Here is a 26,391-nt window from a genome sequence, read left to right as displayed (position 1 = left end):
TATGGATGAAATGACCATTTGAATAATGTGGATTAAGCATTTTAACAAACAAATAAACACATTTATTGACTTAGCTTTACAAGTTTTTAAACGTCATAATTGATTAGAAAATATAGTAATTATTAAATTTACAATCATGCATAGTACGATAAATGGCGAAAATAAACGATATTTAAAAATGCAAAATGACGTTAAAAGCAAATTGGTGCAAGGATACAAATAGAATGGAATATAATGACTATATTTAGTCTACCGTACAGCTATGAACATTGTTTGCCCGTAAGGGACAGCTACATTCGCTAGACAATGTTCAATTTTTCTTTTTCGGGTCTTAGTGCTACGGACTAGTGTAAATTTCTATTCGTCCTTTTCTGTCCTTGTGTCTTCCTTAGCATATTTTTACGACTATACCTTTCTTGAAACGTAAATGCCAATTAGAAGTGGAATCATTATAAATTATGCTTACCATGCATTTGGGTTTAGCCAAATACGTTATCTATAGATATCTTAATCAACATCTTGCAAAAAAAATAAAATAAAATTTGCTTTTGTGGGTAAAGTCACCAAGCTGAACTTTTCTAACTTAAAAGCATACTTGTCATGCTTTTACAAAATCATTGCTTTCTTTAAAACGCATCATCATTCCAAAACTGTATAAATCATGATTACCATATTCCCAACGCTGACTAAAAGGACCGTATAACAATTTTTTAATCAAAAACAACCAATCAAGATAAAGCGTTAACAAATAATGATTTTGCGAATATATTATGCATTATGAAATTATGAAAACAAAGCAAAACAATGGTTATGCAGAACGAAGAGTGAATGTTTGATTTAGTCTTAGAAGGCAGTTAACCGTTGATTGTCAACTGGTTGTCATCGTTCCCACTCTTCTCGAAGAACATGAAGTCCTGTAGTTTAAAAAAGGTAGATTAGTGTTGATTGAGTGCTGCCCGCAAAAAATGTCAGAAGCTTGTGAACTGAATACCATTGCAATAAACTTTAAACGAGATTTTTATGGCACGGCATACGGTATGGCAAAAACTGACAAAACAACGAAAGCTCAGCCCAGCTAGGGAAAGCAGATCTGGCTACATTCCCAAATACTTTTACTTGGCATAACAGATATAATAAAAATTAGGGGAACTGGTATGGCAATGCCAGCCTCAAATACAGAACCAAGAGGGCGTTTTCCTTATTCGGGTGCATATTTTTCAAAGATCATCATTCGTTACAAAATGAAAACTTTAATCAAATATTGAAATTGCGTTACATTCGCAACGTTTCCCCGAGTTGCTGTTATACAGGGAATTATGTAAAAAAACTAAAATAAAATTTGAGGTTAGGTAGTTTGCTAGTTTTTCCTACAAAATTCTCTGTCTAATTAAACTGCCTCTAACAGAGCACCAAAACAAAGGAGAAAAACAAGACCCTCCAAGACCATACTTCCATAACTATCCCAAACAAAAAGAGGGAAGAATACACAGAGAGCTTGATGTCTTTCATACGCAATGAATGTATTTCGTGTTTTACAAACAATCTTTACTTTGTGTAAGCAAGTTTTGTGGTTATTGATGGTTCAAAGGAAAGGCAATTTTACCAAGGAAAACGTTATTTCCATTGGCTGTAAGGATTTGTTTGCCAACTTTACATAGAATTGCTCACACTAACATTGCCCAACATTCAAAAAGTTATTCTAGCCAATTAACAACCAGCTTGGATAGACAATTGCGTGCAGAAATAATCAAATCCTTCCTGGAAATTGTAAGAAAATGCGCAAAGATAAAACTCACAATCAAAAAGCAGGCACCAAGCATGACCGCCTTCATCTTTACATCCAAGTCCATTGGAACTGCAAATATTAAAAAGTAGTTATCTATTTGAGCGAACTCCTCGTGCCTGCCTTAAAAAGGCCGGATATGCAGATAATTAACTATATCTGGCTCAGGCAATCGACTCTGAAAAAACTGAAACGGTAACAAAACACTCATGTGTACATACATGTGATACCAAAGTTGTCTGCATCAGTGAACATTTCTTTCGCCAAACCACTCCATTGCTTAGAAATCTTTCCAACATTTGTTGTCCCATCAAGGGCTGTAACCTAATAAAAAAAGGAATTCCATTTTAAGAACTGAATTTTAAAAAAAAGCAACAAAGTATGCCTAAAAAAATTTAAAACGTTTTAAACGATTGCAAGAAACATTCTGAAACGTACTTCAAGCTAATCTAAAGTGCGTGGCTGCAAACATTTTCTGTTCTCTATCACGTTTGTGCACCTAAGTTCTCTATCGCGTTTGTGTTTGTATCAAATGTACACTACAGCAATGGATTTCTTCGCGAAGTCTTAAAGAGATTATGACTTGAGAAACACGATACATCCCTAGCAAATATATTCTTTAAAAATGATAAAAACTGGTCACTTTTTAAATTTTGGCGACCGATGGTTTGTGATTGGAGATGTTCGACAAAAGAGCAGGCCCCCTTAATTTTCTCCTGGCCCATTTCTAGGAGCCACAACGCCCCTGCAGATTAACATACAGGAGATTTTGGGTCTCCTGAGCGAAGACAATGTTCAAACTTCGATTTTTAAATCCAGTTCTCCAATTAAAGGCCTCTCCATGTTTGCAACTCTTCTTTATTTACTTTAGTTGAAAGCTTTGCCTTGAAAATTGACGCTCGGTTTGTCCAGCATAAGGCACAATTTACCATTTTGAAATGTGAAGCAACTAATTCTACCATTTGAAATGTTACTCCAAACTCTAAAAATCACCCTGGAATAGCTTTGTAAGCTGAAAATCCCCCCGTGGATACCAATTGTTATGACACATTCCCCTAACATCTTTGCAACGGACAGACGACACCGTGATTGGTCAATCCCAACTAACGGGTGAATTATTGAATTTCTTTTTTGGTTTTGGATAACATTATGAGGAAGTCAGGACAAGGACAGAATTCTACAGGTTTAATGATGGGTCGGATGCTGACTACCATACGGAAATAAACCTTTTTTAAATATGGCAGGTGCAAGTGCACTCTTTGCACCTGTCTGGATCCGCCACTGTCAATGATATAGAAGCGCCGAAGGCGCTAGATGTCTAACTTGCTGTTTTCAGCTGAGGCAAAATCACTCAAGCGGAAATAATGGCAAAAGGAAGATCCCGCATAAGGCCTCAGTGCGGGAAATTGCAAGGCGGACGAAGGAAAACCAATATTTTCGAAAATCGGCATAAAATTGAGAGGTAAGCTATACTGTATCAGCTTGCCATATTCATTTTGAAGATTTTACGCTATAAATTGTTTTGGTAAATGGGGTTTTAAGATTTTTAAAAAATTTTACTTGCTGCGGCGTTCGCAAAGGCATTGGCCTAGGCAATGTTTATGCTCAAGGTTTTCCAAGAATGAATGGACAAGGGCTAGAATAAAAGTAGGGAGTTGGACAATTTTCAAAAATTAAATAAAAAACGGGGGGGGGGGGAATTATTCGGTAACATTAAAACAGCTGTGTTATTTTTTTGAATTTTTGAGACATTCATCGCTTTCTTGATTTTTTGGGAATATCAAACCTCATAGAATTCTTCCATTGAACATTTGAGTTGATTTCAAAATAAAAGAAATGGAAGAGTTATTAGTTCTACGTACCTGAAATTCAATATCCCCACACATATTGATAGTGCAGATTGGGCCTTCAATCAGCAAAACTGGATTTCTGCTAGCATCTTGAATTTCAAATTTTGGGACACACAGAGACCATCTAAAGTGGGAAATGAATAAAAAATTAAACCAGGGTTTTGGTCAACGATGACAAATGCAGAGGCATGAATAATTTATACAAATGAAAGGTGGCTATTTAGGAGCAGGTGCAGAAGCGGACACTTGATCAAATATTAGGGGGGCAAGCCTATTGTTTTAATACGATGACGTCACATTTCCCATTGTTTTAGAACAAAAGACCATTGTCCTCTAAAGTATTGGGGGGGCCGTCGCCCCCCTTGCCCCCCAAGTGTCTGCCACTGAGCAGGTGTATAAAATATTTCGTAATTCAAAGTCATACTTTTGCACAACATAACCAACTGGAGTTCCTGGCGGGCTGGTAACTTCAAGCTCTTGCAGGAAGCATGGAAAACAACATCCAGTGCAGCGAAATGGTCTGTGTAAATGAATCACTTCTCTTTGAGAGTTATCAAGAATTTTCATTTCAAAGGCACGGGCTGATCCACAGCAAATTCTTGTACAACAATCTGTATCTTCTGCAGCAAAATATACTTGCTGCCCCATTGAATTTTGAATCTTGTACTTGTTATTGGTTTCAAATCCAGTAAATGCTGTTAAAAACAATAAGCTGGTGTAAACTGAGAAAGTAAAGAAAATTCAAGAAATTTAAAGAAATAATTTGACAAAGAATAAAGTGGTGATATTCAAAGTTTCTCATTCTTATAAACTTATTCAGCTTCAATGTTTTTAACAAATTTGTCTAAACATAATTTGAATGCACATAATGCTTGCCACTGACTGATCTCAGATGTAAAAAAGGAAGAGCTTGTTCTCTTCTATAGACAAACAATAAAAAAGGCTCTTGTTTTGGTAACTGCAGTAAAATTGTAAGAATGCAATAAAATTGTAAATGAATCTAAACAAATGGGAATAATATCAAAAACCATACTGAATAGAAATTTAATCACAATCATTAAGAAAAAAGGATATGTAGATAATAAGAAATTGCAATATGGAGTACCTTCAAGTAGTTCAACTTTTTGCTTCACAAGTAACTGATCTATCTGTGTGAGATATTCAAGACCAGGAGGACACCCAATTGGGGCCTGTGGTATTGCCATCCATTGCCCTTGAGGTGGGGCTCCTGAAAGAAAATGTCTTTTATAAACAACCGCTTACTGATTAATTCTTACATTTGCTCACATAAACAATCCAAAGGTTAGCACATAATGTACACAGGCAATGATGATTCTCTACAATATAATGATTCTTTATAAATAAACCAAATGGCCAGGAAGAGACCTTTGCTCCTAGTAGAAAAATCACATACAGCTGTCATTGTGATACATATTTACACTTTTGTGCTTTCCTTGCCTCCCCCTGTCCTAGCCTCCTCATACACTCTCTGCCTATATGCTGCCTTTTTGGTATGCTCCCTCAGCTACTCTAGCACTTACCATAACCTTAATGTGGTTGGGCTCCTTAAAAAGGAGCTTGATCTACCTAATCCCTTACTTGACAACTGGCCACTAACCACCTTGCTCACAGGCATCAAACGTTTCCTTGGGCATACTCCTCCCCAGAAGCACCCTATTACTTTTGATCATCTTCCACATATCAAAAGAACCCTAAATCGTGTAGATGCCTTCTTTTTGGCCTCCCTCTCTGGTTGTCTTGTAAGGTATGTTTTGCAAACTCTACCCGATTGATTTCTCTTTCCACCCAAAGGGGGTTCTCAAGTTTGATGGAGTAAACTAATCCCATTTCGTGCAAGAGTGCTCTATGTCTAACTGAGAGTGTTCTATGTCTCACTGAAAGTGTTCTATGTCTCACTGCGGCCTTAATGTTTTTGTTATGAACTATACTGTCTGATATCGGTAACTTCATATATATGCACATAAATATGCATGATGTGCTTCTAAATTTGACTTCTCAACAGGTGGAGCATTTTTGAGCTATTAATCAGTATGCACTTTTACAAATGGGTTCCCCTTAACCCTGGCATCCAGAGATAATGGCAGCAAAGGTGTATCAATGTACTAAAGTGTTGTTTGTAACACCAATGAATTCCAACTGAACAACTGTATGTTTGTACCGTTTTATTGATATAGTGTGGCTGCAAAGGTACATATATACAATTATTCACATAAAAAATAACACATTTCTGCACGCATATCGCATGCAGAACATTTGAGTTGGATACATTGTAATATGTGCTAAACAAGTTTCAATAAAGTGCATGACACAAATTTAGTGTGGATTAACCAATCTCCAAAACCATAATGGACTATAATTGTGATTTGCAACCATTTACTTTGTAATTCTTTGTCCTTTGCAACAATCTCCCAGTGTTTTTTAGATGAGTGTCATGGTGAGACTGTCTTACGGTTTAATTGAGGGTAAAATGTGGCCTAAGGACCACATAAGACCACTGTTTCCTGTTTTATTTGGTTTAAAAGCTTAGACTGTGACTTTGTCCGTTTGCTGAATCGTTACATTGATCTGATATCCCCTCATTATATCTGAGAATAAATATCCATTGTTTGAAGCATTTTATTTGCAGTGATTTCCCCACAAAGATTTAATGGCATTGTGGCTCAGCTTCTATGTCCTTAACTTGAAGAATGTTTGAGCGTAGTGATTTTACATCTGGGATAACCAACCACAAGTTCAGTGGTATGACAGCGTGCATATTGAAATTTGTTTGTAAAAATGAATTGTGTCTTTTATATGGGAAGCACATTTCTCTACAACAGGCCTGAGAAAATGATCAAGGTAAGATGAAAGTTTTTCCTAGGAGAACAAAAACAATTTATTAGGAGAGGGAAATTCTCTGAAAGTAAATCGCAATCAAAGGCTTATTGTCAAGTAGTCTGTTCACTGGAGATGGTTGGAGAGGATAGCAGTTATCCTTGAATTTCTTGTTGATTACCATATGCAATAACACTGATTGACATAAAAAATTTAAACCCAAGGCTCTGCTGACTTGATTTGTAGTTGAAAGTACTTTTATATAGACAAAATGATTTTTCGTGTATTTGAAAATGCACAAGAGCAAATCTTTTCTTTTAAAACCCTAATAAGAAGTAAGAATCAATTATATCATGTGGATATATAGAAGTATGTAGATAAAAACATATGGATGTTTTTGCTTAGCTAGCCTTTTTATAGGGTATATTTTTATTAAGTCTAACTTCGAAGAAAATATTTTGCAATTAAGTAATTTTGTTTTAATTTCCTATATTTCATATCAAAATTGACATTGCATTTTCATTGGCCCATTTGTTTTATTCATCTGTCAGCTCTATTGGGGTTGTTAGTTAATCATGTTGGTTTAAAAAACCTTCAATAAATATAGTTAAAGAAAACTGTGGAAAAGATGACCAAAAAACTCTTCATTCAGTTTCGTGTGATTTATTGTTTCATTTGCAAATTTGAGCTGAATAATTAAACCTTACAAAAGAATTTAAGCCAACTGGAAAGAATTTAAGGGAACAACACAATTTTTGAGATAAACTTACTTTAACTTCTATACTGAACTAATGGTTTTTGATGTCTCTCCTACCATTTTGTTTGGTAAATGTCAGAATTTCGTTGAAAGGAATTACCAACAAACCAAAACACACTTTTTTATTCGAATACCAAATTATTCTAAAATTTTAGCAATCTTGAGCTGTTATATTCTTATTGAAAAAAGTGTGCAGTTGCAGTTTTGTATAGATGATTGGTTTGTTATTGTTGCATTAGAAATGGGGTTATTTGCCTTAATCAACAACTGGTTGCTATTATTTGACCCTGTCTTGCTTACTTTTAATGTTTGATGCATTTCACTCTTTTTCAGAATTGATTTTTCCATATCTGCAAACTATGAATTCTTTCTAAGTCCACTGAAAAACAGTTTTGCAAGACACCTAGTAGCAAGGTTCATTAACTGATAAAATCTCGACGAAAGAAAGTTTCAAATTCAAAATCCAACCATTGGGAGATTACTACTAAAAGTATGTTCTTCCTTATCGATGCTGCAAATATTTTAGATGCATTTTCTGACCATCCTTAGAATGTCACTTTTCAAAATCTTTCTCCCTTCAACCATGATGGCGGATTCCGCTAAAACTCTGAGCCAGGGCTGTTGCTAATCACTTTCACTCAGGGGGGTGCACAAATTTGCCAACAAAATAGGGCATGGCCTAAGGTATTTAAATTTTTGGGTGTGGTATTTTGACGCAATCGATTTTGTTTATAAAAGAATGTGTTATCTTTTGTTAATCATCGCTTCAATTTTCAAGTGACTGTGGGTCTTAGTTTGTATGAGTAGATCTTACTAATAGGACCGCCAAGAGGTTTTGAAGGCCTTGAAGCAAAACCGAAAGACGAGGCCCCCTGCAATCGGAGCAAGCAGAAATTTATTGCAACCACATCCTTTAGATTGTCTTAAAATGCATTTCAGAATATTTCTTGCAGTCATTTCTTGCAATTGTTCGGAACTTTTAACTATTTAGGCATACTTCTTATATGTTTCATTTGATTTCATTCTTAAAATGGAGTTCTACTACTTAGGCCCCTCCACCTCAAGGCTCTGAGGCACTTTGCCCCCTTGCCCCCCTTGGCAGCCCTGCTTACAGTGGCTTCCAGCACCTCTAGGGTCAACGTTCAGAGTTTTTCAATAAACTTCCTAAACCCCAAACTTTAGGTAGAAATTAGGTTGCCTTGGATATTGGGCATTAAATTCTAGACTCCAGCTGCCGACAGGGAATAATTTGAAATTTTTGGGGACATTTGTCCCTCTGAGACACCCATAGCGCCATCTATTTTGAACTGTAGGTTTTTGGGTGATACTTTTTGGGCCTTATTCTCATTTTATCCCAACTTTTTGCTAAGCTATTGCATTGAGAACTTTGAAAGTAAAACCCGACAAAACTCTACTTTTAGAAAAGGGCCCTACTAGCGACGGCCCTGCTCTGAGAAGTTTAAACATTTTGCCCCTCTTCTCAATGTTCGGTCAATGTTCAATGAAGCTTCCACAGGCAGTGGCGTAGCTGGCGGTCATGCTTGTCATGCCGGGCATGACCATCTATTTCCAGATATAACATTTTTCAAAAAATTATATTTTCAAGAATAAAATCCTATTCTCCTGATGAAATAGCTCAGGCCATTCGCCTTTGGAGCCCTATGGTTATGGTTCCACGCATGGTCCCTCCGAAGGTGCTCTTCTATTGTCGGGCATGACTAAAACAGAGGGTTTCCAACTTAGTCATGCCCATAACTATGAGCATGACCAAACCCTGTGTTTTAGTCATGCCCATAACGCTGGTTCCCTATGTTTGGTCATGCCTAACAATAGGAGTGACGCAGGAGAGAACAAAGGCTAGTCATGCCATTTCGAGAGGGCATGACCATCATTATAATCATCAGAACCGTCCTGTGTTAGTTCGTGAACGCGAATGCGAGGCATCGATGGCGGCGCTGCTGTGCCTAGATCCCCGAGCTGGGAGGTAATTCTCTGTAAGTAAAATGCAAGCAAAAGCTTATTGCCAAGCAGCCACGACTCATGTTAATCTCCAGAACATTTTATGGCAATGAGAGGGTTTTTCAGCCTTAATGGTGAACAGGCACGAAAGGCCATTTTTGGACATAAATTCAGCGAGCAGGATCATTTTATGCAACCAAACCAAACTCTCAGCCTTTTCAGTAATCAATTTTTACTAGTTGAACATTTGCAGAGAATCTTCTTGATTTAATGAATGCCAAATCTTGGTGCTGTTCACTGGAGATGGATGGAGGAGATAGCAGTGTTATTTTCCAAACCAACAGATTCGAGAGCTTAAACTTTCCAGACATTTAGCAGCATATTCAGAAACTGTTAAGCCCTTTAATAGCATTGTTACCATATTATGATTAGGACAATACAATTGTAATTAATAGATAGGGAATGCCAAATCTTGCTGAAAGTTATTCTTCATTTTTTTGTTTAATATCACATGCAATAACACTGTTTTTATACACAATTAGTGTCAAACTCAAAGCTCTACTGACTTCACTTGTAGTTGAAAGTACCTTTTTACTACTTATAGCTGTTGAAATAAAATGACCAGAGACAAGTCAAGCATGTTACTTACTGATCTTGTTAGTTAAACAGTTTTATTTCATTAATACAACTTTTGATGTATTTGAAAATTTACAAGATCAAATTATTTCATTTACAACCCTTTTTTGCTAGATTTAGTAAGGACAATCAAATCATGTGGATATTTACAAACAAGTATATGTGGAAACATCAATGTTTTTGTTAAGCTAAACTTATTTTGCAAGGTATTTTCTATTAAGTCTAACTTTGCAGAAACATTTTGCAACTAGGCCTATCCATTATTTTAGTTTCCTATATTTCATATCAGTATTTACATTGCATATTCATTTGCCAATTTGTTTTATTCATTTATCAGTTCTATTGGGGTTGTTAGTTAATCATGATGGCTTTAAAATAACTTCAATAGAATAATGATAAGACTATTTGTGGAAAAGATGACCAAAAAGCTCCCATTCAGTTTCATGTGATTTGTTGTTTCATTTACAAATTTTAGCTTATCTCTAAAATTTACAAATGTATTTCAGCCTGCAAATTGAAAGAAATTAGGAGAACAACACAATTTTTGATTTAAGCTAAGTTTATCTACTATACTAAACTAATGTTTTTTAATGTCTTTTGTACAGTTCTGTCTGTATAAATTACCAACAAACCAAAACAGTGTCACAGCTATAAGATAAAGGTCATTTCATGGTGTAACAAGATGATTGCTAAGAAATAAGAAAAGCTCATTCCAAAAGTTAATCAAAATTTTTTTTATAAGTCACAAGCCTTAAAATTGAAATTTTTCAAAAGGAACTCATCAACTAAAAAATTGGGCGTGGTAAAATTTGGTCACACCCATTTTTTTTCAAATTTGAGGGGAGGGCATGACCACTGCTATTTGGCTAGCTACGCCACTGTCCACAGGCCCTTCCATGGTAGCGAAGTTCTGATCTCAGCTGTCGCTTAGAAAGTCAATGTATCTGGCTGCTTAACCAATGATCAGAAAAAATATCAAACTCGTCATGTTCAAATTGCAATGATTACATGATAAGAACAACTTTCAAATATTATAGAGCCCCCTTTGTTAAAATTTTACCACTACATCCCTGGAGGTTTCTATGGCGATTGATGGTTTTGCGCAAGTGTTTTCATCACTCATTTGTGAAAATGTCATGTTATCACACTTACATGTTTTATAAACATTACTACAATTCAAAGCTCCAACGTGTTCTCAACGACACTAGAAACTTACATCAGCAGGGGGCCAATGTGTTGCTTATCCTAGTGAGGACGTTAGGAGGCATCAAAATCGCATACCTGGCTGTTGAGCAACCACTCCTGGCGGAGGATAACCGGCCTGTGGTGGGGGATACCCGGCTTGTGGAGGAGGGTAACCAGCCTGAGGTGGTGGGTATCCTCCTTGTGGATTTTGGTATCCTGGTTGCGCCATCTTCTCAATTTCCCTGATTCTTTGCTAACTCCTCTCAACTGCGCTTATCACCATATGAATACGGACGTTGTTATGTGATGTAATCCCAGCATGCACTTCAAATCAATGAGGAGCATATATGGGAGCATCTGCGTAGGAGCATCAATGGCGCCGTTTCCCCTCAATGAGGTAAAGATAGTTTCCCTCGGTTTGTCTCTCTACGATTGAAATTGGAAAGAAGGAGAATCCGAAAATGAAAACTCGAATAATAAGCGATAAAAGCTTAATAAAACTGCTGAATAAAATTGATTTTTTATTCGCCACAAACAGGGGAGAAAGGGGAAAACCCACCCTATATTATAGTATTATTTTAAGAACTACACTATGGATTGACTCAGCTTATACATACGTATCTAGACACGTTCCTATTGTTTTTCTAGCTTGTTTTTCCTCTTATGTAGATACCTAAGATTAGCACATTTACATCTTTCATTTGTACAAGGAACCAGGGGCGCCTACACAAGGGGGGCTGGAGGGGCAGCTGCCCCTCCTGCCCTCTTCGAAGAGGGGCAGAGGGGGCAAGAAGTGCCCTGAAATATGATGACTACTTTGACTACTCTTGTTATGTTAATATCTATTAGAAAATACTAGAAAGTTGACAACACCAGCACAAAAATGCAGAGAATGAAAAGTTTGTCTGTGACAAGGTCGGTCACCTAGGGAGAGCGGCAAAGATAGTAAATGACAAACAAAAGATGTGTTCCCTCAGAAGTACTCCAGGAACCTAAGGAGGATAAATCGGTATAAAAACTTAGCGGGCAATCAAAATTTTAAAACTAGCCCATTTATAACAGCTATGATTTTTATAAAACCAAAACTTGTGAATAGTGAGTGGCAAAGCAATTTAATAACCATTTTCATTTATGGATAATTTCGTCAAAATTGTCTTTATGTTTAGAATCTTTGTTGGTAAAAAACCCAGCTGTATGGGTGGCACATATTCAAGTTAATATTTTATTATATTACCCCACCCTCGCCCCCCTCCCACCTAGGAATGCTCGATTATGTTAATAGAAAAATTCAATGATTTGCCTTCGGCACCAACACTGCCCCTCCTGCCCTAATCTTGTGCAGGCGTCCCTGCAAGGAACTAGTTTAACATATATATATCGTTCTCTACGAATCCTGAGTTAGTTAAGAGTTAGAGCTAGCATTGTGAGCACGTACACTTCGCTCTTGTGAAAGGCTTAGTGGTACAAGTCGTTCAACGATATACGTTTGAGAAAACTATATCTGTGTTAATTTGTTGTGTCATTCTGAAGTTTTGCCGAACATTTAGCTCGGAACCTGCCGTATTTAGAAACCAATTTACAGAATAAAGAGAAATATACAACGTGTTTGCTCTCAGTTGGGAAAAATGTAAGCATGGAGATGCAACCAATCGCTTATAAAACATGCATAACATTCGGTAACATGTTATATCTTATCACTCAGTGCAAGGCCATCAAGCCACACTATTTCTTCACCGCTGCAAGTTTTGCTGAAATCGATCGGTGCGAGCAGGGGCGTACCCATCGGGGGATATGGGGTGGTACACTTTTGGAAAGTTGGTCGGTAAATCTAATGGAAGATACGGAAAAGGACCAACTTTTAAAGAAGAAGACAATGTGCGGTTGCAACCTAGATTCCCTGGCAGTCTGCCACTGATCGTAAGCTAATCATTGTAAACGTGACTTTTGGGTTTTCAATAAGTTTGGACACGAATCTGTCTAAACTTTCTGTGAAAACTTACTTCTGTAACTATGTCGCAGATGAGTTTCATTCTACAATAATTCGTCCACTGTATGAAAAAGAAAAAATGCAAAATATTTCAGTTGCTGACTTTAAAAGACAAGTTCTTTACCTTACGAGTCAAGAAGGACAATTAAGTACATTAAGTCCTATTAAAATTATAATTTATTGCTAAATTTTCGTCATTCATACTTGTAGCTCTAGCTCTTGCTCTTTAAGACCAATTAATACTATCAATGTAGGTTGACAAAAACGACAAAAAGTCCCTTCTTATAGTGTGAGTGCGAAACAGTCCTTTCCTACATGGGCTCCGACGAAAGTTGAAAAGTGGGGGGGGGGGCAAAGGGAAAATTTAACACCCATAACAAAAGATTTTGGAAAAAATCTATTGTTTTGCAAAAAAGTGGGGTGGCCAAGGCCCCCCGGCCGCTCCTTTGTCGGAGGCCCTGTCCTAAGGTTTTGATAGTCATTTGCATGCTAAGTTAAATGTTGGATGGCAAAGGATGAGTTGGCTTTGTCCATTTTTAATAAGATACCCATGTAAGGACATGAGGGTAATTAGCCGTCACGTGACAAATTATAGCTCATTTTGCTATATTTCTACCAAAAAAAGATAAACTATCCTTCATATTCCACTGCTAAGACCAGGGCTTTTTTTTAAAAACGTCATTCCAGCCACGTTTTTCTTTGCAGAGAATACAATACAGAGAATAATCAGGAGAAGTTCCTGCTTAAGCAGGAACTTCTCCTGATTTAACTCCCATTTTACCCCAAAAAAGCGGCAAATCTCCATTTACCATTTCAATTCAATATCCCCAGTTGATAAAGAACTCGAAACTGGTAATCAAAATTTCCCCGCCCCAAAGTGGTACTCCCCTCCATTTCCCCCTGGTCAAATACATCCGTGTCTGACCAAGATTGTGCCTTGGCCTGTCTTGATTCTTTTGATGATACAGCAGATGATTCTTTTAGTGAATTTGAGCTTTGTAGTTATGTATAATTTTTACCAAAAAGTTTTGTTTTACGCATTAGGAATCAGGGTTGCCAACTGGCCTACTGGGAGGCCAAATTTGAGAAATCTGGCCTTTTAAAATAATATTTGGCTACGTAATTTTACCTTTGGCCTCCGGCCTCAATTTGGCAATTTTTTGGCCTACTAAATGAATGTTTGAAAATGAATTGGAATTTCATAATATGTGAATGAACCAGACAGAAACTTGAGGCGGCATTGATTCAATCCAAATGTGACCAGTGCCTGAATTGCTTATGTTATGACGTGAAGTCATTGCTATAGCCTTTTTTCACACTTGAGTGACTAACTTTTCGAGTATTTTCTTTGACAATGTATTTTTATTAGTAATCAATAACTCGCATAATAGCAGAGATTGATCTACACATTTGTAATAAGTCACAATAAATAGTGAATAATTCTTCATTTTTCTCGAATTTTTAATTTATGATTACCAAATGGCAAGGTAGATATGACAGTGCAAGTAGTTTTTAGAGCGCATTTGGCTTACTGAATCTATTGATGGGAAAGGAAACGGACATACTGCAAACTGTGCTTGATGTTTTTTCCAGTAGTTGCCTCAGACTTAAAAAAAGTGACTTTTAATTTTTCTGCCGTGAAATGAAATTTTGCCTTTTCACGTGACCGGAAGTAAAATTTGAAATGGTACCTGGCAGATTTGAATTCTCTAGCCTACTGGCATCATGAATTCAATTCAATTGAATTTCATGTGTATTCTCAGCTTAATTACAATAAACTGATCTAGTCAAACAATTAATCAAGATACAATTTCAGTTATACTTCAATACATACAAGGTCAAGATATTTAAAATAATTATTTGTATCTATAAAGTTATAGCTGAATGACACATGGAAATAACCCATAGGGGCTTTCGAGCCATGTGCCATCTTACGTAAATTTTGCCTGAAGCAATTATAAATCAATACACAATATTAATAAACAACAATAAAAAAATTTTTAAACTTGGAATAAAAATTTTCAAAAAAGAAAAGTTGGTTCCGAATATGATAGTTAAAACGTAAATCTAATCTAATCTATTTGTTTGTGGGAAAGGGGGCAAAAATTAAAAAGGGGATAAAAAAAGGTGGTGGAATGCTTTTAAAACTTTGTTAGAGTTCTTCTCTTTCTTTGTGTGCCAATAGTATAGCATATGTAGTGGAAGGGGGTACTAGTATATTGAAGTCATAAATTTGTAAGGCTTTAGCAAAAGTTGTTTTTGATCCTGATTGTCTGATGTCTTGTGGAATGGGGTTCCAAACATCTACACCAACATTTTTTATGAAACTTTTACTAAATTCTGTTCTAAAACTTGATTTAGTAAATTTTCCTGAGCTAGCATATCTTGTTTTGTAATTATGAGTATTTTTGGCTTTTTTAAAGAGTCAACTGAAAGAAGTTTTGGCTTTACTTTTGTTAATATCATACATAAATTTAGCACTCTCGAGTTTGAAACAGTCTTCAAAATTTAAAGTGTTCAGGCATTTGAAAATATGTTTACTATGTTCGGCTTTATTTTTAAATGTTATAAGATGTACAGCTTTTTTCAACTCTTTATGTAGTGGATCTAGGGCAGTTTTAGAGGCACTCTACCCCAGTTTAAGAGCCCATAAAGAATGTTTGGTAGTTCAAAAGCATTATATATGTCAAGCAATATTTTTTGCAACAGTTTAGGAATGAAACAGTTTAGAGAACCTTGACAACACCTGCGGTTAGTTAGTTACGGTTATTTCCCTGTCTAGTAGGTTTCCGTGCCTCAGCAATCTCATGGTAAAAGTAAAAGAAAAAACAAAACTGAATTTTGTTTCAACTGCGATGTCAACAAAGTAAAGGAAAGTTGAACATAAAGGATAACATTCAAGGCAATTAATTACCAAACAATAAGAGCGTCACGCTACATGAATACATGATGACACAACCTCGAATCATGCGCTACCGGTAGAGACTGGCCGATGGAGAAACATTGATTATAATCAACGAAAATGTGATATGCGTTCTTCAAACGAAATTGCAGATGAGTAATGTGCATTACTTAAATGCCCTGCTTTGAAAGATTCAAGAATAAAGTACATATCTGATTATTTACCCGATATCCATCAGATCATAAATTTGATTCTCTGATGAGGATAAGTGAGCACAATAAACTAACAACAAATGTTGCCAAGTTTTTTAGAGAAATAATCAGACAATGCATCATCAAATGAACGAAATAATCAGAAAAACTGAATCGGAATTCCATTGCTAGGCATAGATTTTCACTCATTACTAACTTTTGATTGTACACTATTAATTTTCGCAATTTTTTTATTTATTATTGCTACTGTTGTTTAATCTGCTGCAAATTGTTGCTTATTAATATTATGTTTGTAAGAAGAAACACTCAAATAATGTCATTAGCTGAAGCTGATGTATGAATGGTCCTTCAACGATATATACACTCTTTGTTTATAAGAACCAGTAAATTTAAGTTCAGGCTGACTGTTCTTAATTTTTTCGAAAATCCGAGGCTGGATTGTTATTTTAAATTAAGAGGGTGTAAGCAGTGCTATTACTAGCTTTTTCGCTCTAAGGAGATTTTCAGGCCTCATTTGCCAACAAAATGAGTGAGACATCCTTAATTTGTTGACAAATTTTGACTTTTCACCGAAAAAGCACCCACGCATCGCTAAAAATCCTCGATTTTGAGAAAAAACGTTGTTCAAAACTGCATTTTTCAGAAGCTCACCCTCACCTTGTTCTTAATTTGTTCTTAACTTTTGATCAGTTTTGAGGCTCGTGTTCTTATAAAATTGTTCTTACAAAAGAAAGTATATATTTAATTTCACAAATTAATTTTTTATGATGATCATGATGATGATGAAAGAATACCCAGGGCCGTTTTCTTTTGCTAGGCCGCCATTGATTTGAATCTATTATTATGACAACAATCATAATCCATGTTGACAATTTTCATTGGCCAGGTATTTCTGGCTTTTCTGTTGCCAAGAGTGATGATACGGGTGAACATCCATTTTAGTAGATACTTTGCTGTTTACTGGTTTGTCGATCAGCCAGAAACCTAGAAAGATCATGTATAATCAAGAGGTAGCCGTTACTGTTCAGCCGGGTTCTAAAGGTACTGTATCCAATTTTCATGTCTTAATGCTTGGGCAACACAACAGCGCCATGATATTGGAGGGTGTGTAAACACAACAAGCTTAGGCGTAGCGGATGTTACACGAGGGAAGCGTAGGCGTTTGTTTTCAAAATCGCTTTGTTTCCAACAAAGTGCGACAAGGATCGGCCTAGTGTAGAATACTTTGCACTCGTATAACTATTGTAGAATGGTTTTGTATAAATACTTTGCAATAGGGTTTAGGACCAGTTGAAATATTGGCGCCAAATCCTGGAACAATTTTGGAGTTGTTTTGTTATTGCTTTCAAATGGACTTTGTACTTGTTGAATATGCCCTTGTTGGTAATCTTCTAGTGATCAACTGACTAGGCTAAATAAAATACCGTATTTGCTCTTATTAATGTCGTCCTCTGACAAACGCCTCCATCTATTAAATGCCGCACTTTCAGACAATCATTTGTAATAAACGCCGCTCTCTTTTAAACACTACATCTTGAACAGCGGTGTTCATTAGAAAATAGACCAAATAAGAATTGTTTGCAAAAACGGAGAATGAGGCCCTTGCGAGCGAAGCGACCAGAAAATTTTTGCGACCACGCCCTTTAAATTAGCTTAAATTTGTTCATTCGCTTAAAATATTTTACTGTTTACTGGCAAAATTGTGTTTCTTTTAATTAATTTTATTTCAAAACAGAATTCATTACTTTATGAGATCTCTTAAACCTCGAGGCCCTGGAGCAATTTGCCCCCTAGCTCCCCCTCTCGGCGGCCCTGTGTTCTGACTCGGACTTTGACATGTGAACTTTAAAACCTTTTTTCACATAGCCTTTGTGAGAGCGAACACAGAAAGACTACATTGTTAGTAGGTGTGGCCAAAAAGGAACTCTTTATACAGACCTGTCAACCCTCCCGGTTCAGCCGGGAGACTCCTAGCCTGCGTGCAGACTCTGTTGACAAAATTGAAAATAGGAGAAAAAGTAGAGTCTGCGTCTGCGAAGCCGAGTCGATTTTCTTGTTCACAGGTTCCTCAAAATCAAGGAACCGAATTTGATTGGTTGGGGGAATTTCAATTGTTTTTTTTTTCAGTTTTCAAAGTGGCGCCTTCGAGCAGAACTATAAAATGAATGGTATCAGGATAATAGAGTAGGTCTGTTTGTTCTTTTGAACAACTAAAATTACAGAAAAACATTGCACGCTAATGGAGTTGTTGTTCTAGTGCTCAGAATAAAATGTTGATGTCAGTGAACAAGAGAAGCGGCTCTGTTGCGCAGACTCTACTTTCTCTCCTCTTTTAAATTTCAGAGTCTGCACACAGGCTAGGAGACTCCCAGTTTTGACTGCTTTCTCCCAGTCAAAGTTCAAAGATGTCTAGCAGAATGTCTAGGAAGATTCTTCACCGAATGTTCAATTGAACTGCGCATCTTATGCTTCAAAGACAGGTCCGTTGTGTATGTTTTTTTTGCTCTAGGTATAATTAAGATATTTTGGCCACATTGACTTCCACATGACAACAAGTTTTTGTTAGTGCTTACTGATTAACAAAAAAAACACTTAGAGTTATTAACCAAATCTCCCTGTTTTTCTTTAGGAAAAATCTAAAATCTCCAGGTTTTGAAAATTTAAGGTTGACAGGTCTGCTTTATCTAAACTTTTGAGAACAGTCGTATCTTGAAACTATTGCAAAGTTGTCGTGCGAAGAAGGAATAACTCTAATTTGATAAAACTCTAATGTGAAATATATCTATCGATGTCGTCAAGCCGAATGGACTTGTGCTTCTCTTTTAATTGCTTGCTTGCTGTATGATGCTCTGTGAAGTTATGGTTATTTCTAAAGACAACCAGGTGATTTCTTTCCATGCTTCTCTCATTTGTCAAACTATTTATCTCATGTGAGAAATTGCTATATACGCTGGTGGCTCAAGTTCAGTACTACAGATAGTAGATAAAGGATAAGAAAGACAACGATATATTGTTTAGGCTCCAATTCTAATTCCAATAGAGGACTGCATAATTCCGTAAATTCTAAGGCCTGGCTCAAACGTCGCACTTCTCATGTGCCGAACCTAACTCTGTTTGGAGGAGCGACACTTGAGCATGTTTAGCGCAACTTCCGTTTCAAACGTCGAATATAATTATGTGAATGAAGAACGAACTTAATTATGTCGCACCATATGTGTTACTTGTGGTTGTTACTTGAAGTAACTTGGTTAAGGCGCGCAATCTCAAATATTTGTTTGAAACGCATGCGCCCTCCAAGAAGGAAATGAATTCTGGGAGGGAAAATAAATTAAATATAATTTTGCATTGAGTTCGGTACATGACAAGTTCGACGCTTGAAACCATGCCGTGCTGGAGTCGTGCAGCTCGGCAAGCGCTGCCGATCCAAACTACACTCTTTTTTTTGATAAAAAATTTTATCAAAAGAACAAGCTGAGGCTGAGCTTCTGCAAAATGCAATTTTGAACAACGTTCTTTCTCAAAATCGAGGATTTTTAGCGATGTGTGGGTGCTTTTTCAGTGAATATTCAAATTTGTCAGCAAATTAAGGCTGTCTCACTCACTTTGTTAGCAAATGAAGCCTGAACACCTCCTTAGAGTGAAAAAGCTAGCAACAGCACTGCTTACACCCTCTTAATTTAAGAACAAATTAAGAACAATCCAGCCTCAGATTTTCGAAAAAATTAAGAACAGTCAGCCTGAACTTAGATTTACTGGTTCTTTAAAAAGAGAGTGTAGTCTGCCGCTTCTAACTCAGTCTGCCGTACCAAATTGATTCAAACGTCGCGCCCCTCGTGTACTTAATTCTCGAGTTAGGTTCGGCACATGAGAAGCGCGACGTTTGAACCAGGCCTAACTTAGGTTCCAAATTCGATCCGTTCTAATTCTGTTTTCCCTAATCAACTTAAACTCAAATCTAATTTCTAACGCATACTTCACGTGTACATTAAATGACAACATCAGCAACAACTACTGTAGTACGTCATACCATACAATTTCTTACATCTCACAACTATCGTTCGAATATGTACAGTCCTCTAGAACTTCACTTGCTGCGAACCACTCTAAGGTATATACTTCTTATTTACGCTTTGGAGTTTCTGAAAATCGTTATTATGTTCTTGGAAGTCTGTATTTATCTTTTTTATCATTTCTTGTCATTTTTATTTGACACACATCATAAAAGCTCTATTAAGCTCCGAGGGGCTTATCTATTTTCTCAGTACTAGAGGGGGAGCTTACAAGAGAGGGGGCTTTTATGAGAGGAGGGGCTTAATAATAATTCAAAGTGTCTAGAAAACTTTTCAATAAATAAACTTTTCATGTAATGACCATAATTAATGGACGTGATGTTACCGTCATCCCACTTGTCAGGAGAACAACTCAGTACGCATGTTTCTTTGTTTGACATCAGGGGCTAAAGAGGTGGAGCTTATTAGAGAGGAGCTTATTTTAAATTTTGCTCGATGGCTTAATAGAGTGGGGGCTTAAGGTAGTACTTCACCCTTTTTCTCCCAGGCGCACTAATTTCTATATCTGCTCATAAGTTAAAAGGTTTTACTGATATGGTATTGAAATTTCAGAGTAAATGCACTAGCTCCTGACCTTCACAAAAAATTGAGCTTTGACTTGAATTATTAAATATGCTGTATCCATGGTAACTGCTACCATTTTTTAAAATTTATCTGTTCATTGCATTTATTTATGTATCCACCAGTTATATGTATTGAAAATTTCAAATGAATAACTCAAGATATACAAACGTTTCTTCTGCCCAAATTATGTATGTCTGCAAAACCAATGGCGGCGCCAGCCACTACGTTCTGGGGGGGAACAAAGCAAAAAAAGTCACGCCACGCCCTTTTAGCAGTAGAAAACGCCCTTTTAAAAACAAGGAAAACCAATTTTACCCGACATGTCTCCCCAGTCCCCCTGTGGCGCCGCTACTGTGCAAAACACAATTTTGAGAAAATTGCATTTAAAGTTTGAAATGACGCTTTTTTTAAAATAATCAGTCTAAAAAACCTTAAAATATTGCTAAATCTTGAAACTCCTTTTGCCAGTACATGAGGCAACTTCTTGATTAAACTTATACAGTGTTATTTCAATCAAACTAGTCGTATATATGCCAGAGGTAATGCCATCTCATTTGAACCATCAGTTGTTGCTTGAATAACGGAAAAAATTAATGTAGCTTTTGGATACCTTTGTGGGATAGGGCCTCTACAACAACTGGTAAAAAAGTCAGAAGAAAAAAACCCAGACATCTTTTAGTCTTTTTCAATGGCCCATATAATTGAAAGATTCGTAGAGGACCTATGCATGAAACAAGCGAATGTAGAGAAATATTCGCGGACTGGTATTAGCAAGCAGTGAAGATACCACAGTAAGTTAATGTTCAGCTGTTCCATTCCTCGGCTGAAGTTGATGTTCAGCTGTATTACAACTCAGCTGAAGTCAAGACTTGCAGACAGAAACCAGCTGAACTCTAGGCTCGTGGACCTGTTAAACCTCCTCCCATCTGTAATGCGAAGCATATAATTCAATGTTCTTAAGGCCGTTCATATTTTAAAGAGCAAATTGTTTTCGGATATGGAGAATAAAGGACTGATTTTTAAAAATGAGCTGCCGCCGAGAGGGGCAAGGGGGCAAATTGCCCTAGGGCCTCGAGGTCTAGGGAGCCTCATAAAGCAATTAATTCTGTTTTAACATGGAATTAATTAGAAATAAAAAAAATACACTTAAAAAGTAAACATTTTGAAAGAATTCAAGCTATTCATAAGGGCGTGGTTACAAAATTGTGTTGCTCGTTTCGCTCGCAAGAGGTATTTTGTCCCCCCTCCCTCGGGTCTCCAAAACCTCTCGGCGGCCCTGGATGGCAGACAGAAATGAGAAGTCCGCTGAGATTTGAGAAAATAGACAAAGGAATATAATACAGACTCATACATCACAATTTTTCTCTATTGGTCAGTTTTCTTTGTCTGGCGCAGAATATTTACAGGTATACTAACTGCTCATATTTTTGATGTAACTAAACAAATGCCCCGATGGACCTTCGGCGTACACGAAATGCACCCTGGCATCTCTTTTGTTGAACGTGAACGTGAATAAAACTTCATTAGTGCCCTTTTTTGTCTTCGACCCCTGCCCTCTTAAATTCCTGGTTGCGCGCCTGAAACGGATCGATATGAAAACGGATAAAAACGAATACGGAGCAATGTGAACATAGCTTAAGAATCGGGCATGTATAGTTATAGAATCATATCTTAATTTATTTTTCTCATGTTTTTTCCTTAGCAACCATGTTGATCTCGTTGCTATAAAAAATCTCCGTTGCATTCAGACTGCCCCCAATTATTGTTAATATAATGTTAACACATGTTTTGTAGCAAATAAAAAACACCGCAATACGACGAGAATGAACAACAATGAATACAAGTAAATTAATGAAGGCTAATATTTCGCCCCGGCATACGGGGCTTCATCAGAGTAAAAGTAAACGGACTAAAAATGTACACATTTAAAAGAGGCGATGGTGGTGTCGGGTTGGTTGATGTGGAATGGTGTGAATGCAGCGCAGCGGTGGAGGAGGGAAGGATGGCCAATGAGAGAGCGGTGGTGGTGAAACGAAAATGTAAAGAGGTAAAGTACTGTAATATGAAATAATGATTTTTCCCTATGATATCTCAGCTTCGTATTTAGATGAAAATTTGATCAAACAAAATAACGACTTTGTACAAGAAATGAATATTTGGTACAACGTTTCGAGCTTAATTCTTCATCAGGTAAATGAAGAATAGAAGGAGAAACGGTTAAGAAGAGTAGAACAGTAGAATCGAAAAATAAACTGTATAGAACTAGAAGGAATACGACGTGGAACGTATTCTCCATATACGAAAACAATTTGCTCTTTAAATATGAACGGCCTTAAGAACATTGAATTATATGCTTCGCATTACAGATGGGAGGAGGTTTAACAGGTCCACGAGCCTAGAGTTCAGCTGGTTTCTGTCTGCAAGTCTTGACTTCAGCTGAGTTGTAATACAGCTGAACATCAACTTCAGCCGAGGAATGGAACAGCTGAACATTAACTTACTGTGGTATCTTCACTGCTTGCTAATACCAGTCCGCGAATATTTCTCTACGTTCGCTTGTTTCATGCATAGGTCCTCTACGAATCTTTCAATTATATGGGCCATTGAAAAAGACTAAAAGATGTCTGGGTTTTTTTCTTCTGACTTTTTTACCAGTGGTCGTAGAGGCCCTATCCCATTCAAGGTCTTGTGCCTTTCTTCTGGTTTGAGTCCCAGAACAATTCTTCTTCAAAACTAGTGCGTAGCGCAATCATAAAACACGCCGTAGAGTAGGAGCTTGAACATAGACGCCATTACTGCGTGAAAGTCTGACAAATCATTTATCTGTATTTCTGAGAGGTCCATTACATCGCCGGGATGTGTCATTTATGACGATTCTCTTTAATGTGATCAAAAAAATATTTAAGCAATTTTTTCAAAAGAAGGGCACTTTTCCTCCTTTGAGAAAAGGGCAGGGGTCTGGACCCCCAGGACCCCCCCCCCCCTGTTGTTGCGCGCCTGCGTTTTACCTGTTCACACTGCTCCGGATACATTTGATAACGGTGTGAAACAAGGATGCGTTCACATTGCTCCGCTCTGGATAAAAAGGAAAACGCCACGAACTGGTCTACAGACTTTGTGACTGCTAATAAACTTTTGAAACGACTGACTACCACTAATATTACTCCAAGTAGTGTACTAGCTTCGAGTTGGTTGTTCAAATTGGCGCGGTGTACGCATCTTGCTGTGTTGTTGCTATTGTTATCGTTTTCAAAAATATCCATTTTCAAAAGTCTCCGTTTTCGAAGTGCGTTTTCAAAAGTCTCCGTTTTCGCAGCGGAACAGTGTAAACGCAAGGTGAAAACGAATACTTTTTATCCGTTTTCATTGGAATCCGGAGCAATGTGAACGGGGCCTTATATGATTTTTTGTGAAATTTTTTTCAAAATTTGTTTTTTTTTAAATAAAGTTTGAAGTACACAGTGTGAAGTGGGAGAAACTGCTAGAATATACAGAAGATAGAGCTATTGTTTAGTTACGAACAATGACGTTTACTTAAGCTTTTATTGCACGCTTTCCTCATTTCATACTCGTTCATTGAAGATAGTCTATGGTGATGAAACAGCAGACAAAGGGCTCATGTCAGTCATAAATGCGAATAAGATGAGAGCCTGCAAACTTGTGCGAAAATGCCTGGACAGAGATATCTGTTAACATTTTCAGAATTATTTTACTCTGATACAACATGAAAAGGAAACAAGAAGCAACAAATGCACTCTGCGATTACCTATTATTTAAAAAGAATATGCACGAAAATCGTTTCAATATATGGGCTCTAATGTGACAATGAGCTACCTATAGACATACGTCGGACAAGGACACACAAAGAATTTGTTAAAAAACTTAAAAATCATTTTGCAGGACAGTGACAAACATTATTTTATTTCAATGTGAAATTAGGTTTTATTAGGTATTATAGATCCTATTCTTGTAAGTTTTATCAACGTTTTTAAAATAATAAATTTTCTTTCAATATCATTTAAGGTCTAGGGCACAGAACACACAGTGATAACAGCGATGTTCTAATTGTTGAAGTGTTTATCCTGTATAAATATTCGTTTTATTATTATTATTATTATATGCTTTCATGCTGTGAGCTTTAAGAATTTATTTCGTCTAAATTTTCTGTTCAAGTTGTAATCGCCGTTATGTTATGGGTGAATTTATCTTAAATTGTTGATTTTTTTTATTCTTTTTTCATTGTTTGATTTTTTTTCAATTTTTTTTTTCATTTTTTGAACTAGAATTACCACAGCAGAAATGGTGTTATATTACATCTTTGTTGGTGGTTCACTCACTGTCGGCACTCTGACATTACAGCCCCCCCAGCATTTCTTTTCTGGCGCCATCCCTGGTCCCATAACCTGAAAATCGTCAGGGGAAAACCGCTACAGTGCAAAATTAGCTTAATTTAAATGTGTTTGCTGAGATATGGCCACATGAGCACAGGCTCTCCCCCTGTCAAAGCTCTCGCTGTTCATAAGGTTTATGAGCAAAATAATAGAAAACTTCACAACTTTGCTGTTATTTTTAAACTTAAAAAATTTTTTAAAAAAATAACGTTAGCAAACCGATTTTTGATATATTTATTAACAGATATGACATATTTAGAACCATTATGTTCTTTTATGCTTCGTGGTTAAAATATCAGATTTCCAAAAATGATTTTTTTGTGTGTGAACTCCCTCCTACTCGAATTATTACAAATCTCATCAGAGGTATATCGCGTAACGTTCACTAAGTTGATTTTTCCTGATTATATATTTTTTTTATTAAAAAGGTATCTAGGCCAAAATGGCCCCTAACCTATTTACAACATTAACATAAAAATAAAAGTTAATAGAACTACTCCTATAATAACTTGTCAAACGCTAATTCAGCTTATTTAAAGCAGATGCGATGAAAGGCACAAAGGGATTAAAACATAACGGAGACAATAACGAGCCAACAAAGACAACATTCTCCTTACTGGTAGAAAAGCAAACAAATATCAAGTTAAAACCTTTTTTTTTACTCAAGGTACCGATCTCGTACGACAAAAGATGTCTTCATGCTTCTGTCACAAGCATGAATGATTCACAATATTTTTGGTTCTAACAGCCCTGTTTATTTCTGAAAGATAACAATATAATGATAAGGTGGACAAACTCAGTGAGTGATAGTAACGTCAATGTTGATGCCCCAGCTTTTTTGGGTATTGTTTTTGTCTCTACTCGCGCGAAAGCCTAATATTACTGTTTTGTTGTTTCCCAAATGAATCAGAAATCAACCCAGATGATTGGATGCAAGACTGGATGCAGCCACCATCTCCTGAAAGAGTTCCAACCAATTGCCCACCTGGACTAGAGCATCTCGCTGTAATGCCAGAAATTTTCATTCATCAAAAAATCAGCTGGGTTGAAAGTAAGATTAAATGTTTATTTTGGCTGTTAGAGTTAATGGAAGTTTGTGAAAGGATAGCGGGCATAACTCAGCAAAGTGAACAAACAACATAATTAGATGAAGTTTCTCTTGGCAGCTTACAAAAGATATATTAAGCCTGTTTTTTCAGTAGATCTGAATGCAGATGGAAGTTGAAAAAAAAATTTATAAGTTCAGCTATGGTTCCTCTG

At 36.7% G+C, this 26,391-nt stretch overlaps 2 protein-coding genes across 4 annotated transcripts in view; one reads left to right on the top strand and one right to left on the bottom strand.

The window, feature by feature from the left end:
• Positions 1–61: 61 nt before the first annotated feature.
• LOC135684373 (phospholipid scramblase 2) lies at positions 62–11,305 on the bottom strand. Its single transcript, XM_065199913.2, has 7 exons — positions 11,102–11,305; positions 4,739–4,861; positions 4,058–4,328; positions 3,646–3,757; positions 2,005–2,107; positions 1,797–1,855; positions 62–914 (listed from the first exon to the last, which is right to left on the bottom strand). The coding sequence occupies exons 1-7, from the start codon at positions 11,232–11,234 to the stop codon at positions 855–857; spliced, it is 861 nt and encodes a 286-aa protein (XP_065055985.1). The 5' UTR covers positions 11,235–11,305; the 3' UTR covers positions 62–854.
• LOC135684369 (phospholipid scramblase 1-like) overlaps positions 3,113–26,391 on the top strand; it is a 32,311-nt gene continuing 9,032 nt past the window's right edge. Inside the window, exons 1-2 of one of the 3 annotated variants that reach the window (XM_089115168.1) lie at positions 3,113–3,245; positions 26,042–26,182. In XM_089115168.1, coding sequence (XP_088971294.1) covers positions 26,062–26,182 — 121 coding nt within the window. In that variant the 5' untranslated portion in view covers positions 3,113–3,245; positions 26,042–26,061. The other 2 variants (XM_089115166.1, XM_089115167.1) reach the window with 2 other exon arrangements.

The sequence above is a fragment of the Rhopilema esculentum genome, chromosome 21, assembly GCF_057945365.1.
Source record: "Rhopilema esculentum isolate cy_ngs chromosome 21, ASM5794536v1, whole genome shotgun sequence".
NCBI lineage: Eukaryota > Metazoa > Cnidaria > Scyphozoa > Rhizostomeae > Rhizostomatidae > Rhopilema > Rhopilema esculentum.
This window is presented reverse-complemented; position numbering and strand designations above follow the sequence as displayed.

Bases quoted from the DNA above. Each gene is read 5' to 3' on its own strand.
- LOC135684373 (XM_065199913.2), bottom strand. From the start codon at position 11,234: ATGGCGCAACCAGGATACCAAAATCCACAAGGAGGATACCCACCACCT. The intron at 3,758-4,057 runs GTATGACTTTGA...TTCCCACTTTAG, and splicing joins GTTGGTTATGTTGTGCAAAA to ATGGTCTCTGTGTGTCCCAA. The intron at 1,856-2,004 runs GTATGTACACAT...TAATATTTGCAG, and splicing joins AGACAACTTTGGTATCACAT to TTCCAATGGACTTGGATGTA.